Genomic DNA, 17449 nt, shown 5'->3' on the forward strand with positions numbered 1-17449 from the left:
AGGGCACAGCATGTGCAAAGGCTCGGAGGTGGGACCAAGCCTTGGCTGACCAGCCCTCTGCACCCCCAGGAGTTTGACCCTGAGGAGTTTTACCACCTGTTGGAGGCTGCCGAGGGCCAGGCCCGTGAGGGCCAGGGCATCAAGACGGACCTGCCGCAGTACATCATTGGGCAGCTGGGCCTGGCTAAGGACCCCCTTGAGGGTGAGCTGAGGTGGGGCAGGGTGGATAGAATAGACTAAGAGAGGCGGAGGAGAGTCATACTATACTTGTCTCTTTGTGTTCCGCCCTGGGCCACCTGTGGGGCCCACTGTGGGGAAAGTGCCTGGGATTCTAGGGTCAGGCAGCTGCTTATTGGATCCTCTGACCTGCCAGGGCCTTCGGCCTCTGTCTTTAAAGCCAAGTTGATATGGGCCAAGGTACCAGGGACCACCACTGGCAATGGCATTCACATCACCCTGCAAATTCATAAAGCCTTTTCCCAGTTTCATCTTCCTGTGGCTCTGGAGGTGGACCCGGAGTCAGACAGGGCCACCCACAGGCAAGAACTTTCCCAAACAGCTAGGACAGAGGAACCAAGACGTGGCATGAGGGGAGCATGGAACATGGACTGGCCTTGTCCAGGGGTGGTCAGGGGAGGCTCTGGGAAGAGGTGATGTTCAAGCTGAGGATAGAGAGGTGACCAGGTACCAACCTAGGGGAGAGAGAAAGGGGAACCAGGTGGGGCAACAACAAAGGCCCTGAGGTGGGACCATGCCTGGCATTTCAGAGGAGCAGCAAGGGGCGGTGCAGCTGAGGAGTGGAGAAAAGAGGGGAGCTGGCGGGAGGCAAGGAGGTTGGCAGGGCCTTGCCACAGTGACCAGTGTCCACTGAGCATCATTGCTGTGTTAACCTTGGGACCAGGCTGCCATGTCATCCTTATTTAAAGCTGGAGAGACTGGAGTGAGGCTTTGTGCAGATGAGGTTGAACAGGGGATCAGACACAGGTGTGTCTGAGGCCACGCCACTCTTAGATTAACTCTGTGGCCATGGCCATCTTCCTGTCTCTCTGGTGAAGATAACACAGGTTGCTCTGGGGGCGGGTCTGGTGTCAGAGGGTGTGGGAAGTGGCTGGGAAAGTGTTGGCTGAGGCTATAGGGGAAATCACCTACCCAGCTCCTGGAGGGCCTACTGAGAGTGGGAGGGACTGCATTCAAACCCAGGGCTCCCTCAGCCCTGAGGCTCCACCGCCGCATCTCAGCCTAGCTCTGGGACCAAGAGACATTCTTCAATGCCATTTTCATAGCTTATGTTCTGGAACCACTTACTCAGGCCACCTCTCTGTTGAGCCGTGGGGCTGGACTGTAAAGGGAACCCCCCTGGGCCGTGCCCTGAGAAACGAAGCTATTAGGAGCCGCTGTCACAGCTCATGTTCACAGGCCCAGCACTTGGAGCCAGGGTTTGATGAAGACTGAGCAGGTGGAGCTTGGGCTGTCCACTGGTCCTAGATGGTTCCTCATTGTTTAGTCCAGCCTTCTGGGTTTGGCTGAGACCTAGACATAGTAGGGGCTCACTGGCTGTATCATGGGAGCTGGTCAGGGGAGGCCCCATGTCCCCAGCCCCAGATGGGTCCCGGAGGCCTCAGGAAATCTTTGGGTGATGCAGAGGCAGGGCGTGGAGGCCCCACTCAAGGCTCTTCTCCCATCCTACAGAGATGGTGCCTCTGAGTCACCTGGATGACAGAGAACAGCTCCCGGCACCCGAGTCCCTGGAGGTGAGGCACAGAGCTTTGGGGCCCCCCACCTGTCTTGTTATTTTCAGGGCAAACCAGGAAGACATGGGAGGGACTGTGTTTGCAGAAGTCGTACATGTAGTTGGTGCTTAATAAATTCCTGTGGCTTTGCGGGGAAGGTGGAGAAGCGAGACTGCTGTGCCGTGGAGGTTGGGCAGGGCAGGGCTGGACAGGGCACTGGAAAGGTGTTTGGAGGATGTGTAGGAGTTTTCTGGGAGAAGGGCACAGCTTGAGCAAAAGGCCAGAAACTCAGACAGAGCTGGAGAAGTTTGGATGAGGGGGAAAGTAGCATCAGGCACCAGGACTTGGGAGCCAGAAAAGCCCAGTCCGCTCCTCAGGAGATCAGAACCGTGAATCCTTCTTGTCCCCAGAGCCGTGCCCTAGTTGGCCCATCGCGGAGGAAGCCATGTGAGAGTGACTTTGAGACCATCAAGCTCATTAGCAATGGAGCCTATGGGTGAGTCCTCAGGTCCCACATAGACCCATTTCTCAGATGTCCATGGGGGTGGCTGAAGTTCATGTAGCCAGGCCCTCAGTATGCATACAGGGAAACTGAGGCCTGCAGAGGGACATGGTGACGCAACACCACCGGGCATGGCTTGGTATGGGCTTGTCCATGATCCAGGCCCTTACCTGCCCTAGGTGTAAGGGGTTCTGATCAGGGAAAAAGATGACCACATGGTGGCAGTAGCATGCAGTGAGCATTATTTGTCACTGCAAAATTTGTCACTGGGGTACAAGGTGGGGGGGGAGTCCCTGACAGCATGAGACCATCAGAGGGTGATGGGAGGGGATCAGCCGCATGGGGGGGGGCAGAGAGCCCCAAAGAGTAGCAGCAGCATGTCTGGGTTCCTTTTAGCCCCAGGGTTTATCTGTGGCTAGGAACAGTGGGAAGTCCCACCAGGTATACAAGGCCAGCAGGCTCTAAATGGCAAAAAAAAATCTGCTTATTTGGACTATATTTGAATCAGTTTGAATTCGGTGCAGGCTTTCAAGTTAATGGGTCTCAGCCTGCTGTGAATAAATAAACAATCTAAGGGCCAATTTTCCAGGCTGTGTTTCGTTTATTTATAGGATACCAAGGGGGTGGTTTAAACTCACAGTTACTGCTTTGAGAGAGGGGCCAGGTATGGATAAAGGTGTCCCAGGCGGAGGGCATAGCACAGGCCAAGGCCTGGCAGGTTGGGTCCTGGGCCCGGGTCTGTTCCTGGTGCCTGCCAGGGCCTCAAGCTCATGCGTCAGGGAGCCCTCCCCCTCCCCCAGGGCCGTCTACCTGGTGCGGCACCGGGACACACGGCAGCGCTTCGCCATCAAGAAGATCAACAAGCAGAACCTGATGCTCCGTAACCAGATCCAGCAGGTCTTCGTGGAGCGCGACATCCTCACCTTCGCTGAGAACCCCTTCGTGGTCAGCATGTTCTGCTCCTTCGAGACCCGGCGCCACCTCTGCATGGTCATGGAGTACGTGGAAGGTGCGGTCCCTGGGGGTCGCATGCTTCCAGTGCTGGGGGCTCCCCCTCTACTTGGGCCAGGCTGGAGTCTGCTCTGTCCTCTGTGGAGTCCCAGCCTGCCTTGGGGACCCTCAGTCTGGGTTGCAAGTGGCAGGACTGGGGGAGCCCAAGGAAGAGTGTGAGGGTGGGACCCTGGAAGATGGGGGAAGGGTAGATAGGTAGACATCCGAGGCAGGTGACTGGTGGGCAGGACCTGGGGGCTGAAAGTAAGAGCAGGGGACGGAAGGTGGGTTGGAGGGGACCGGGGGGAGTTAGTTGCAGGTTCAGGTTTGCAGGGCTTTCAGGTAAGTGAGGGACTGGCATTTACCAAGGTGCTGCCAGGCAAGAAGGAGCATGCACTTTGGAGGCACCAGCTGTGTACAGCAGAGAGGGGACTGTTCACTTACAGAGCTACTGCCCTGCAGGGGAGAATGTGGGGGACAGGGTCCCCTGTCCCCTGCTCAGTTCCCCATCCTGATTCAGGACCCACTGGGGACCATCTGCAGCAAGCAGGGAGAATGTGGAGGCATTGGACGTGGCTGTAAAGCCCGTGGCCTCTGAGTATGTCTGTCCCTCGCAGGTGGTGACTGTGCCACGCTTCTAAAGAACATGGGCCCGTTGCCTGTGGACATGGCCCGCATGTACTTCGCAGAAACGGTGCTGGCTCTCGAATACCTGCACAACTACGGCATTGTACACAGGGACCTCAAACCTGACAAGTGAGCTGCCAGGGCCTCAGGGGACTGACCAGAGAGGCTTGGCAGGGGGGGATTGGGCTGGTGCGGGGGCGGGGCCTCTCAGCGGGGTTTGGGGCTGATCAAGAGTCCCGGGTTTCTGGATTTCATTGGCATCATGGGGTCCCTCCGGGCAGGAAGGCAGAGAACTTGCACATGTTGAGCACCTGGTGTGTATAGAGGAGAGTGTTTACTTAGTAAGTACCTGCTGTATGCAGGGAAAGGACTGTGCAGTTACGGAGGTGCTGCCAGGCAAGGAGAGGGAATGTGCACTTAGGATGCACAAACTGCATTGGAATGGATCGCGCCCTCTCAGCGCTGTGGCCTCACAAGGAGAGAAAACACGCTCTCTGAGGCACAGGCTATATGTAGGGAACAGGAACGTGCATGTTGCAAGACTTTATATGTGAAGAAAGGGAGTGAGCTCCTGTTGTGTATTAGTGCAGGAAAGAAAGGAAGAGAACACGTTTACTGAGAGCCTTGGGATGTTTTTGTTCTAGCATTTAGTAAGCACCTACTATGTGCCAGGTCCTCTATGGGCGAGTGGGAAACAGCATGAGAATGAATAATCCTTCATGCTTTGTAACCCCTACCTAATTTTCAAAGCACTTTCCCCCTGCATTAATTGAGCGCCTGCTATATACAGAAGAACTGGCCATCCATATCTTGAGTACTCTCTGGATATGAGGCCAGAATGACACGTTTCTCAGGTACTTGCTATGTGAAGGTGTGAACATAAGTGTTAAGAACCCTGGGTGTTTCCAGGGCATCTTATAGTTTGTAGGTGGCTTAGAAAACAAAGCAAATGTGTGTTTGGCACCTGCTATATGCTTGGACCTATGCTGAGGAAACTCTGTGCCCATAAGGTCTCTCTGGGATCATCCCAGGTTGGGGTGGCGTCTTCCAGGTGTCTCAGGTCAGACCCCAAACCAGGACCTTCCCCTCTCAGGACCCTCATCTGCGAGACACAGTGGAAGGCGCCCGGCCTTGCAAGGTTAAAGGAAGGATAAGTGTACATAGTAGGTGCTCAACAAAAATCTTTTTTATTTTCACTTTGGAAAATTTTAAAAATAACCAAAAGTCAACAGAAGGTACATTAGTTCCCTAGGGCCACCATAACAAAGTACCACAGACTGAGCGGCTTAAACAACAGAAATCTATTCTCAGTCTGGAGGCTGGAGGTCCAAGATCAAGGTGTCATCAGGGCCCTGCTCTCTCTGAATGCACCTGGGAGGGATCTGTGCTAGGCCTCTCTCCCAGCTTCTGGTACTTCCTTGGGCTGTGGCAGCATCACTCCAACATCACACATGGCGTCCTCCCTCTGTGCATGTCTGTGTCCAAATTGCCCCTTTTTATAAAGATACCAGTCATATTGGATTAGGGGCCACCCTGCTCCAGTATGACCTTTTGTTACATAATCACATGTTCAACAGCTCTATCTCCAAATAAGGTCTCTTTGGTAGTAACCGGGGGTTAGGATTCCAACACATGAATTTCAAGGGGACACGATTCAGCCCATAACAGAAAGATACAGCGCCCCACGCCTATACTCAGATTCCACAGCTACCAACACTCAGCTGACCCCGTTTCCTCCCTACGCCCTCAGTCTCCTCCCCCTGCCCCACTGGATGATTTGAAGGGAATCCCAGGCATTGCATTTATAAGAAGGAAAAAAACATTTAAACAGTAGATATAGTCAGTGTTCAAGAAATGAACGTTTTATGTAGATGGGTGTGCCCACAGGAGCTCCAGAAGTGTCGATTATCTTTAACAGCAGTAGCCCCGGGCCTGCTACACAGCCTTGATGTTGGAAGATATGGCTGCACCTGGTAGATACGCCAAAGGGTGTTTTCCACAGCTGGTGTACACAGTAGTTACTCAAGAAATACTCCTTATTTTTAAAAAACGGTGGTTGCACATAAAAGGAACACAGAAGTATTTTTTTTATAGAGACAAAGTACACAGTAGGTGCCAAATAGGCCATTCAACAACTTAGATATACACCATGCGTTCTTCAGAAACTTATTTTTAAGTGGCACAGGTACCCCAGGAGGTGTGTTAAAATGTGACTTTACAAAGAAAGAGCATGGAACTCTATCACTTAGCAAGCCATTTATATATTTGAGCAAGAAAACTTAAACAGCAGCATACGTGGTAGGTGTGCAAGTTTTTAAAAATCGGGTGCACGCATGAAGTACATGGAAATATTTCTATATACAGCACATTTATTTTTCAACATGGGATGAAAACAATAGGTGTTTACAAAGCAGTTAGTTTGTTACAATAATGGGCACATGTACAGAAATACACTGTAGATCCCCCAGCAGGTGTTCAAAAGATGTTTTAACACACAGTTGGGAGAAGCTGTGATTCTCAGAAAATTTATTTTCGCATAGCTGAGTATACAGTAGGTGCTCAATAACAACAGCAGATGCACCCAGTAGGTGCACAGAAGTGTTTGCCAAATTTTTAATATTGCCTTAGACCCATTGGTTCTTGCAATGATGTGGCTGTGCACCGAAAGTGCTTTCCAGTCCCCGGGAGCGGTTTAGCCGGTCGTGGGTAGAGCCAAGTTTGAGGGAGCAGGAGGAGCCACTTTCCTGGGTCCCCAGCCATGAGCGTGTCACCCTCTTGCCTGCAGCCTGCTCATCACCTCACTTGGCCATATCAAGCTGACCGACTTCGGCCTGTCCAAGATCGGGCTCATGAGCATGGCCACCAATCTCTATGAGGGCCACATTGAGAAGGATACCAGAGAGTTCGTGGACAAGCAGGTAAGCAGGTGGGTGGGCGCCCTGGATGCTCGGCCTCCTCCGTCTGGAGCCTGACCCCAGGGCATGGCAAGACTTGGCAACAAAGAGAAGAAAGTAAAATGCCCGCTGTAATTCCACCCACCCCTTATTCCCTGCCTGGCCCCGGCCTACCTGTCTCTCCCATGCTGGGGGCCATCTTCAGTTTGCCCATTTTCCCTGGCCCAGGTATGCGGGACACCTGAGTACATCGCACCTGAGGTGATCTTCCGCCAGGGCTATGGCAAGCCAGTGGACTGGTGGGCCATGGGCATCGTCCTCTATGAGTTCCTGGTGGGCTGCGTGCCTTTTTTCGGAGATACCCCTGAGGAACTCTTCGGCCAGGTTGTCAGTGGTGCGTTCCCCACCCTCTGTGGCCCCAGGTTTTGCGTGTCGGCTGGTCACCCTGGGGCTTTTCCCCACCTGTGCTAAAGAGGGGAGCAGTTTCATGTGTGGGTTGGCACCTATGATGTGCTTGGCCCCAGCTGCACTGGGGACATGACCGAGGGACAAAATGGACAGCAGCTCTTGTGGTGCTCCCTGCCCAGCAGGCAAAAGGGACAGTAATCAAGATAAGCCAATTATGAAGCGATTAGAGGCCAAAAATGCCAAGGAGAAGCAGCAGAAAGAGGGGAAGGGTGGGGTGCTGGGGGTACTGCATTAAATAGAAAGTCAGAGAGGCATCAGAGATGACCTGTGAGCAGAAACCTGGAGAAGCAAGAGGCAGCCACAGACATAGGAGAGGGGAAGGTGCTCTGGGAAGGGGGTATAGCCAGAGCTATGGCTGCAGGGTAGAACCAAGCCTGGGGTGTTGGAAGGAGCAGAGGGAGCTGATGGCTTGGAGCTCAGTGAGTGAGGGGGATGGTGGGAGGTGCTAGGAGGGACTGTCTCTGCCCTCTCACCCCCACCGCCTCTCATTTTAGATGAGATCATGTGGCCAGATGGGGAGGAGGCCCTTCCGACTGATGCTCAGGACCTCATCACCAGGCTGCTCCGGCAGAGCCCACTGGACCGTCTGGGCACTGGTATTTTGGGGGGCTGGGGTAAACAAATGCTCTACTTGAAGAACTGTATGGAAGAGGAGTACTTGGAGCTCGGGTTTTGAAGGTTGCATAGGAATTTGCCAGGAATTAGCATAAGATCTTGAAGGAATAGCAGGTAGCTGGGTCTGATGCGGACAGTGGGCACCGAGGCTGAGTGAGTATGTGAGCCTGCAAGATCAGGGGCTGTGTCTTAAGGTCCTCAAAGGCCCAGCCCAGTGGATACCACTGTTCCAGTTTTCCCAGCCACCCAGAGTGAATGGTTAATGAACTAATTGAGTGTAGCCATGCATTAACACGGCCATTGCTGGTCATGTTCATGATGAAACTTGGCCATGGGAGAGAATGGTGGGGGTGACTTTGGGGGACAGGGAGCCTTCACGTAGTCAGCTCTTCTCCATGGAGTAGAAACATGTGGAAAAGCCGGGAAGGAAGCCCTTCTAAGGCACTGGGGTTTCTGTGGGCGGTGGGATCTCAGAATCCAGCAGAGGAAGTAGGGCCTGGGTTCAAGCCCTAAGCTCAATTCCTCTCTGGCCTCTTAATCAGCAGCTGGCTTCCCCTCCCGTTTTTCTGGTTCTTTGTGGGAGTGGGGCCCCACAGAGCTCAGCTGAGCATGTCTGCAGGTGGCACCCATGAGGTGAAGCAGCACCCCTTCTTTTGGACGCTGGACTGGGCAGGGCTCCTACGACACAAGGCTGAGTTTGTGCCACAGCTCGAAGCCGAGGATGACACCAGCTACTTCGATAGTGAGTTAGGGTCCTGGGGGTAGAGAGGGTTATCTGCCAGGGTCTCTGCCTAGGCTTGGCAACCTCACCGTGGGCCTAGTACTTCTGACTTCCTGAGCTTTGTGAGAAACAGAAGCAGGTCTGCGCATCCACCGCCACTGGGATTTCCTGTGCTTCTGGGTTCAGGAGGAGCAGCACCCCCTCAGATTGCAGGAGGGGAAACCAAGACACTGAGCGTGGCAGACCTTCGCCTGGGTTCTTCCAGCAGGTTCAGCCTCCTGGCATGGAACCCTGTATCACACAGGAGGGTGGGGCACCTCGCCGACCTTCCATGAAGGGGTTCCCCGCTGGTACTTCAGTGGGTTCTCCCCACTCAGGGCTCTGGCCAAACACTAAATGCCCTCGGTTTTTAGCGCCTCCTCCAGAACTTACCATATGATCTTGGGCATGTCAGAGGTCCTCTCTCAGTGTCTGTTGCCTCTTCTGTAAAGCGAGGAACATTCTTTACTTTGGAGATACACAGTTTTCCTAATTCTGGGTGACCCGTTTCAAGGTTGAGGGCACTAAGGCTCAGACACAAGAATTCCCACCAACACTCCCAGAGCTTTTAGGGACACAGCTGGGTTGGATTTCCAGATATTCACTCTGCTGCCCAAGCCTCTTGTGGTCCCTAAATGCACCGGGCATGGTCCCTCAAGGCCATTGCCCTGGTAGTCCCCCTGCCCCACCCCGCCGGGGACACCCTCCCCACATCATTCCGCCACCCTCACAGCCACTGCACCTGCACGTGCCTCTCCCTCCCACAGCACGCTCGGAACGGTACCGGCACCTGGGCTCTGAGGACGACGAGACCAACGACGAGGAGTCGTCCACAGAGATCCCCCAGTTCTCATCCTGCTCCCACCGGTTCAGCAAGGTGGGGCCCAGGCTCTGTGTATAGGTAGCACTCAGGAAATTTGTGAGATGTTTAATTTTTTCCATTTTTTTTTAGTCGCGATCAAATACAATGTGAAATATGCCATATTAGCCGTTTTAGAATGTACAATTCAGTGACATTTAGCATAGTCATCACCTCTGTCTAGTTCCAGAACGTTTCTATCACCCCCAAAGGAGACCCCGTCCTTATTGGCAGTCACTCCCCACCTTTCTCTTCCCAATCCTTAACAACCAACCACCCATCTGTTTTCTGTCTCTATGGATTTGCCTTTTCTGGACATTTTATATAGATGGGGTCACACACTATGTGGGCTTTTGTGTTTGGCATCTCTCACACAGCATGTTTTTTAGGTCCATCCATGTTATAGCATGTGCCAGTAGTTCGTTCTTTTTTATGGCTGAGTAACATTCCATTATGTGGATGGACCACATTGTGTTTATCCTCATCAGCTGATAGATACTTAGGTTGTTTCCACTTGTTGACTATTATGACTAGACACCCTATGCTGGGTGTCATGCTATAGCCTCCCAAGCTTCACTTAAGTTCCTTCCTTTGTAATTTGTTCAGAAAACCCTCTGCTGTTTGTGGGCCTGGGCCCCAGGCAGGGTGTCCTGATCAGCAACAGAAACCCTGGCAGTGGTCCCCTTGGTGGCCGGGCCCCTCTGGGTTTGTTTCTCACCTGTACAGTGGGCTACAGACTCTGCTGTCTTTAGGAATGTACTGAGTAAGGATTTAAGGAAGTGAATCACAGAGAAGCATCAGGCATGTAGGAAGTGGGTGCGGCTCCTGCCTTCCTTGTTATTACTGTTATTTTTTATTATTCCCCAGGTCTACAGCAGCTCTGAGTTCCTAGCCGTGCAGCCCACCCCCACCTTCGCTGAACGGAGCTTCAGTGAGGACCGAGAAGAAGGGTGGGAACGCAGCGATGGGGAATATTGCCGCCGACTGAGCACCGACGTCCGGTAGGTGGGTGGTAGGTAGGCTGGGAAATATAAGAAGATCCAGACTCCAAGTTTGCTGGAGGTAGAACCACAAAATCTAGCATTGGAAAGAGCTTCCAAGTAACCTAGTAGAAAAGGGTCAAATGTCGGCCAACCTGTCAGACCCCTGCCAACCTGACCCCTATCATCACTCCCTTTGGCTTTGCATTCTTAACTGCACCAAACAAAAGAGCTGTGCACTGTTCCCGCTGCCCACAATACCCTTAGCTAACAAACTCCTATTTAGCCTTCCAAGTCCAGACTCAACAGAAATAATCAATATCACCTAGAGGATGGGCACTGGAAGCTGAATTTTAGGAAATGAATATGAATTCTTTGGGTAGACGCAGAGAATGGAGGAGGCAGAGGAACTCACTGTCTATTTACAAACTGTCCCTGACTCTAGGCGGAGAATTAAGATATGGTCACTGGGGGTGACTGGGTGTCCCAGGGTGAGGGTACCTGGCAAGCGTGACTTGGGCTCTTCCCTGTTCAGGCTGAGGTCCTGGACATCTTCCGGTTCCTCCTGCCACTCATCCTCTTCCCAGCCTGAGCGGGGACCAAGCCCTTCTCTCCTGAGCACCATCAGCCTGGACACAATGCCCAAGTTTGCCTTCTCATCAGAAGATGAGGGAGCTGGCCCAGCCCCTGTGGGCCCCAAGAGACCTGTCTTTATTCTGGGAGAGCCTGACCCGCCGCCCCCAGCAGCCACTCCAGTGATGCCCAAGTCCTCGACCCTCTCTGGTAGGTGGGATCCAGCGGGGGAAGGGTGGTGTTGCGGAAAGTTTCCTAGAGGAAGGACTATTTGAGATGGGTTTTGAAGGATGAATAGGAGTTTTGCAGAGAGAACATTTACTTGTCTAACAAAGTCTTTAATAAGAGATACCTCAGGTCTCAGCTTGGTACCGAATGAGCCCCCAGCTTTATTGAGTCCGGATGAGGCTAGAGAGAGGGCTGGGGCTAAGGATCTCCGAGAGGGGGAAGCTAGGGGTCTGATGGATAGGGAGAAGGTTTCCTGGAGTTGAGGACTTGAAGAGTGGCACTCTCCAGGGAGAGAAATGTAGGAAGGTTGTGCAGAACGAGGGAATTGCCTGAGCAAAGGCCGGGAGGCTAGACTGTTTCCACACCCACTTTGCCTCCTGAGGGCCAGGCTGATGCCCTCACCCTGCTAACTCCCCAGCTGACCCTGCCACCCTCAGCCACTCACGCCTACGGAGCAACAGCACTGGTGCCCGACACTCCACACCACGGGCTTTGGATGCCAACCGGGGCCGCCGCCTTGGGGGCCCAAGAGACCCAGCCCCCGAGAAGTCCAAGGCTTCCGCCAGTGGGGGCCGCGTGCCCAAGTCAGCCTCAGTGTCCGCCCTCTCGCTCATCATCACGGCCGGTAATGTCCATTGCCTGATCTAGTCTTTGCTTGTCTGTCCATGTCCATTTTAACTGCAGGATGGGGTGTCTGGAGCTGGAGGGGGTTGTTTAGGGTGATGTTGCACCTGAGCCCTCAGAGAAAGGAAGGGGCTGGGCACAGGGAGACCTGGGGTGCTGGCACTCCTGGTAGAGGGCACTGCATGCACAAAGGTCCAGCAGGGGGACCACTCTTGGGACATTGGAGCAGCAGCAAAGCAGCCAGAGTGGTCAGTATGCTGGGGGGTGAAAGGCGCTATATCAGGAGGGAGGGGCCACAAAGGAGTGACCCCTTTTCTAACCTTCATCCCTGCAGATGATGGCAGTGGAGGCCCCCTCATGAGCCCCCTGTCCCCACGCTCACTCTCCTCGAACCCGTCATCTCGTGACTCCTCTCCCAGCCGAGACCCATCCCCTGTGTGCGGCAGCCTGCGGCCCCCCATTGTTATCCACAGTTCTGGCAAGAAGTATGGCTTCAGCCTGCGGGCCATTCGCGTCTACATGGGTGACAGTGACGTCTATACTGTGCATCACGTCGTCTGGGTGAGCTCAGCTGAGGGTGGGCGGGGCCAGCCTGACCTGGTTGGAGCTGTTTCCTAGTCTGTGAGGTTTGGGCCAGGGCAGGGAGCTGGTGCTGCCTGGGTCTTTGCTGTCCCTGTCAGTTATATGGGGAGGGGGTTGGGCAAGAGGGACAGGGCTGGACAGAGGAACAGAGACCCACATGAAGATCATGCCCCCTGCTGGCAGGTGCACAGATCGGTTGCCCTCCCTTCCCCAGCCTCGGGCTTGGCCATTCTCTCCCCACTGGTCATTCTTTGAACAGCCCCCAAGGTCAGGAAAACAGGCAGCATGAGAGGCAACAGCTTGCTGGGGTTTCCTGCTGTTGCAACATGCGGCTGACCCCACCATTTCCCCTCAGAGCGTGGAGGAGGGGAGCCCCGCCCAGGAGGCGGGCTTGCGAGCTGGAGACCTCATCACCCACATCAATGGGGAGTCTGTCCTGGGGCTGGTGCACATGGACGTTGTTGAGCTGCTGCTGAAGGTGCCGCCCCCACTGCCCGCCCTTGGGGCTCCCAGGACCCTCACGCCCTTCCCTCCCTCTGGATTCTCAGGACCTCCACCACTCCTTGGCCTTTGATGCTGAGGTCTCCATAGGTCTCCTCTCCACCCACACTGCTCCACGCTCATCCCAACTCCAGGTCTTGCACGCCCCCACCCCTTGGCCCCAGATGTGCTTTTTCCTTTGGTCCAACATCACCCCTTGGAGCTACTCCTCCAGGAAGTCCTTGATCCCATGGAGCCTGTGCCATCTCTGCCTCACTCAGACCAGGAGTCCTCAGGGGCTGAGGCCGGGGGGGTGGGGACACAGGAGGAGGCAGGCCCCGGGTTGGGTAACTCCTGGGACCAGCAGGTGAGTGGACAGCTCACTGGATAGGCACAAGGACAGTAGGCATGTATCTTTGGCCTAGTGAGTGGTGGGTCATTAGGTAAGACGTAGGTGGATAGGATCTGGAGCTTTGAAGGATGAGTAGGAGGTGTGTGGAGGGGCACACATGAAATGGAGGCACACAGGTGACCCCTCACCATCACTCCTGCAGAGCAGTAACAAGATCACCCTCCGGACCACAGCCCTGGAGAACACTTCCATCAAAGTGGGTCCCGCCCGGAAGAACGTGGCCAAGGGCCGCATGGCACGCAGGAGCAAGCGGAGCCGCCGGCGGGAGACGCAGGACCGGTGAGCGGCCAGAGAAAGTGGATGGGGGACCTGTATCAGCTGGGCGTAGGATTGCTGGGAGCAGGGGTCCTAGAGAACTCACTGAGAGCAGGAATCCTGGAGCACCTGGGGTTCTCACCCACAGGCGGAAGTCGCTCTTCAAAAAGATCTCAAAACAGTCATCAGTGCTGCATACCAGCCGCAGCTTCTCCTCTGGCCTCCACCACTCCCTGTCATCCAGTGAGAGCCTCCCAGGCTCGCCCACCCACAGCCTCTCCCCCAGCCCCACCATGCCTTGCCGCAGCCCCGCCCCCGATGCCCCAGCAGGTAAGTGCACTCAGGGGTACCTGGAGAGGGAGCAGGCAGAGATGGGAGGATGGAATGACACTCTGTAAGAAACAGATGACCAGAAGGGCTTTTCCAATTGCCTAGAGTCTAAGAGGCAACCTGGGGTTGGACAGAGACAGGTCCAGGGACAGAGAAGGTTATGCCCAGTAGAGGGAACATCATGAGCAAAAGGGTCTAGACAGGAGGGGTGTGAAAGCTTTGAGGCAGGCCGAAGCGTGGGCATTGGGGGTGGATCAGGCCTGAGAGCTAGGATAAAATTGGGGAGCAGTAGGGAGCTACGGTGTGTGGGCTGGAGAGGGCATGGAAAGATTATTCTAGGGCAGGAAAGGGTGGTAACTTGGTCTAACACTGAGGGCTCCCAGTCTGTGAGAAACAGGCTGGGGCAACCCGGAGGAGCAGCAGGAAAGGTTTCCTGGAAGAGGACCACAGAGCCACTCCTCCAGGAAGCCCTCCCTGCCCAACTGTTGTCTCTCCCTCTGGCCCACCCTGACCTACTGGAGCTGAGGGTATCTATGCTCTCTCTGCCTTCCTCAGACCATGTGTCCTCCAGGGCTGAGGCCTGGGAGTAGGGAGGTGAGGACAGGAGAAGAGGCAGGGCCCTTGTTGGATAACTCTGGGAACCAGTAGGTGGAAATCTCATTGAATGGATGGACGGACTGTGGGTCCCTACTCCCCCCCAATTTAATGGCCTAATGCATGGTGGTTCATTAGGTGAGAAGTAGGTGAATAAAAGCTAGGGCTTTGATGGGTGAATAGGAGTTCATCAGATCTAAGCCAAGGGAACTGCCTGTGCAAACAGGAGCCGGGAAAAGCAGGCATGATGGGTTTTTGGCAGGTGCAGTCAGTCCCAAGGCCCCACTTCAAGGCTGGGGACATGAGGCCAGTGGCCCTGACCTTCACCTGTCACCCACAGACACTGCGTCTCCACCCAGTGTATCTCCGAACTCCAGCAACCCTGCCTCTCCAGCTGCCACTGGCCACACCCGCCCCAGCTCCCTGCATGGCCTGGCTGCCAAGCTAGGGCCACCCCGCCCCAAGACTGGCCGCCGCAAGTCCACCAGCAGCATCCCGCCTTCCCCACTGGCCTGCCCACCTGTGCCTGCACCCCCACCCCGCTCGCCCTCACCCCTGCCCGGGCACCCACCCACACCCTCTTGGTCCCCAAGGTTACGACGAGGCCAGTCAGCCGACAAGCTGGGTGCAGGTGAGCGGTTAGATGGGGAACCAGGGCGTCGCAGTCGTGGGCCAGACTCTGAGCTGGTGGTCATGAGACGGCTGCACCTGTCTGAGCGCCGCGACTCCTTCAAGAAGCAGGAGGCTGTGCAGGAGGTGAGCTTTGATGAGCCACCCGAGGAGACCACTGGGCTGCCTGCTGTGGTGCCACAGATTGCAGTGGAGGGTGCCAAGGCTGTGCTAGGAGCCCTGGGACCCACAGGGAAGGACTGATTTCTCCTACCTGGCCTCCTCCTGGCCTGGAAATCATGCATTTTGTGCAAGATTCTTCAAATTAAGTGGCACCTGAATAGACACTGAGCCAGCAGCCTGGGATACCCAAAAGGCGGGAAGCCATCATGGTCCTTGCTCAAAGGTGGAGTCAAGTGCCTCCCTTGTGTTCTGGTGCCAATCAGTCTGGGGCTGTAGGGCAGAAATGGTAGACGAGGGCGGCACTGTAAATAGCAGCAAATCCCTGCAACTAATTTATTACTTTTTATAAGCAATGGCCAGACAGAGCCGTTCCTGTGACGGCAGCTGCCTGGGTCCTGCCCCATGCACCTGGGACCCTGTTTGCAGATCCTGTGCCTGGGGCTCAGAAGGAAGCACTTTGGACGAGTCACATGTGTTCATGTTTTCTCGTTTTTCTGTACTTTTAAAGTTTTGTGTGTGTCACTTGATCCCATCCCTGACCTAAGACCTACCTATTTAAGAGGTCACAGCCCAGCTCATTTGTCTGGGCCATTTGGATGTGACCTGGAGAGTCTGTAATTGATTCCCCTACACCACAAAACAAAATCCTCATGATGGACTGGCTGCTGAAGGCTGCTTCCCACCATCATAGCCTGTACCCATAGGCCAGCCTGGCTAGAGTCTGCCTCTGGTCCTGTGGGCTTAGGTGATGTGGGCACTAGGCAGAGGGGTCACTCACTCCACAGGGGAGTGCCCCAGGAGGAAGAGGCCTCAAAGGACAGTGCCAGGGCAGAAGAATGTCCACCTTAAGACAAGATTTCACATGTTTGATGCCCACCAGGGTTAGCCCTGGACCATGATGTGTCTGAAACACCCCCCAGGGGTTCCTTCAATGTGTCAGAGCCTCCCTGGGATGAAATTCTAGTGAGAAAATCCAATAGGGAGGCAGTGAAGTACAAGCTTGAACCTTGGCTTCACTGTTTGGCTCTAGGAATATGGCTTCCCCATTCTGTGCCTGAGTTTCCACGTGTTTACAAAACTAATCCCAGTGACCATTTGTTAAGCACCCCATTGTGTGCCAAGTGCTTTTACTCACAGCTTCTTCCTCAGCTAGCCGTGAGAAGGCTGGAGGTGACGTCGTCACCCCCATTTTATAGACAAATAACTGAGGCCTGGTAAGGGGCAGAGACTTGTCCCACAATTGCCTGGTTAAAGCAGGCAGCCAGGCCTTGTTGTGGGCCTTGCCATCAAATAAGATTGAATGCAGTCATGTCAGTCAGATACAGCCAGCCTGTGATACTATGTGACCCACAGAGCCTTCATTTCCCATTTGGAGGTGGCTGGCAAGATTGCTGTGCTCCACGTGGTGAGGGCACTTTCCATATACTGCAGCCTACTCTGCATCCCGCCCCCCATTTGCCCCGCCCAGCATTGCCTGGTGTTGGAGCTAGACCAAGGCTATGCATGACTTGCTCCTTTCTTCCATCCCGGAGCTGACAGTGAATAAAACCCACACTGACAAAGAGGTGGTCCAATGTCTTGATTTGTGAAGGGCCAAGAAAAGTAAGGGAAGAGTGGGACGAGGGCGGGGTGAAAACAGACCCTTGGCTCAAAGTCACTTGAAGTGGATTTTGACGGCTGCAGAGGAATGCACTGAGATTCTCCCTGATGTCTTTTCTCTAATCCTGGCCTGCTGCCCTCTGAATTCCCATCCTGGTCTTTGCCCTTAAAAGCGTCATCCAGGCATCCATGTTAATAAAATAAATGAGCCATTTTTGTGTCCTTTTTATGCCTGCTTGGCTTGTGCCCTAAAACTCCCCGGATCCCTACTTCCCTAGCTCTCCTTCGTGTCAGAAACCTTTAGCTACGCTCTCCGTTTCCGAGTGTCTTCGGCTTTTTCCGAAAACAGTCGTCTGCATCTCGTCCCGTATTGGGCGTGTTCTTGCGCCGGCAAGGCCTCCCGGAGTTCATTCAGCGGCTTCCGGATGCTGTGGGGTGCCAAGGAAACGCCTTGCACCCTGGCTCCTTTTCAGCCCTCAGCTTTGTGTGGTATCCTCACCACGCCGCCTCCTGTTCCCTGAGCTCGGGGCCGCATCATCCGCCCTCTGGAGCCGT

At 54.5% G+C, this 17449-nt stretch overlaps 1 protein-coding gene across 19 annotated transcripts in view; it reads left to right on the forward strand.

Annotated features, from left to right (window-relative positions):
• Positions 1 to 17108, forward strand: part of MAST3 (microtubule associated serine/threonine kinase 3) — a 35287-nt gene extending 18179 nt beyond the window's left edge. For 13 of the 19 annotated variants that reach the window (XM_036234359.1, XM_036234360.1, XM_036234348.1 and 10 more), the window contains 18 exons: positions 70 to 202; positions 1690 to 1751; positions 2141 to 2226; positions 3033 to 3241; positions 3840 to 3978; positions 6635 to 6767; positions 6972 to 7137; positions 7706 to 7807; positions 8446 to 8568; positions 9354 to 9463; positions 10313 to 10446; positions 10961 to 11208; positions 11645 to 11851; positions 12185 to 12411; positions 12788 to 12910; positions 13467 to 13603; positions 13728 to 13909; positions 14766 to 17108. In XM_036234359.1, coding sequence (XP_036090252.1) covers positions 70 to 202; positions 1690 to 1751; positions 2141 to 2226; positions 3033 to 3241; positions 3840 to 3978; positions 6635 to 6767; positions 6972 to 7137; positions 7706 to 7807; positions 8446 to 8568; positions 9354 to 9463; positions 10313 to 10446; positions 10961 to 11208; positions 11645 to 11851; positions 12185 to 12411; positions 12788 to 12910; positions 13467 to 13603; positions 13728 to 13909; positions 14766 to 15376 — 3132 coding nt within the window. In that variant the 3' untranslated portion in view covers positions 15377 to 17108. The remainder of the gene's footprint in view (positions 1 to 69; positions 203 to 1689; positions 1752 to 2140; positions 2227 to 3032; positions 3242 to 3839; positions 3979 to 6634; positions 6768 to 6971; positions 7138 to 7705; positions 7808 to 8445; positions 8569 to 9353; positions 9464 to 10312; positions 10447 to 10960; positions 11209 to 11644; positions 11852 to 12184; positions 12412 to 12787; positions 12911 to 13466; positions 13604 to 13727; positions 13910 to 14765) is intronic. The other 6 variants (XM_036234364.1, XM_036234358.1, XM_016166603.2 and 3 more) reach the window with 1 other exon arrangement.
• The last annotated feature ends 341 nt before the right edge of the window (positions 17109 to 17449 follow it).

The sequence above is a fragment of the Rousettus aegyptiacus genome, unplaced genomic scaffold (genome assembly GCF_014176215.1).
Source record: "Rousettus aegyptiacus isolate mRouAeg1 unplaced genomic scaffold, mRouAeg1.p scaffold_m13_p_16, whole genome shotgun sequence".
NCBI lineage: Eukaryota > Metazoa > Chordata > Mammalia > Chiroptera > Pteropodidae > Rousettus > Rousettus aegyptiacus.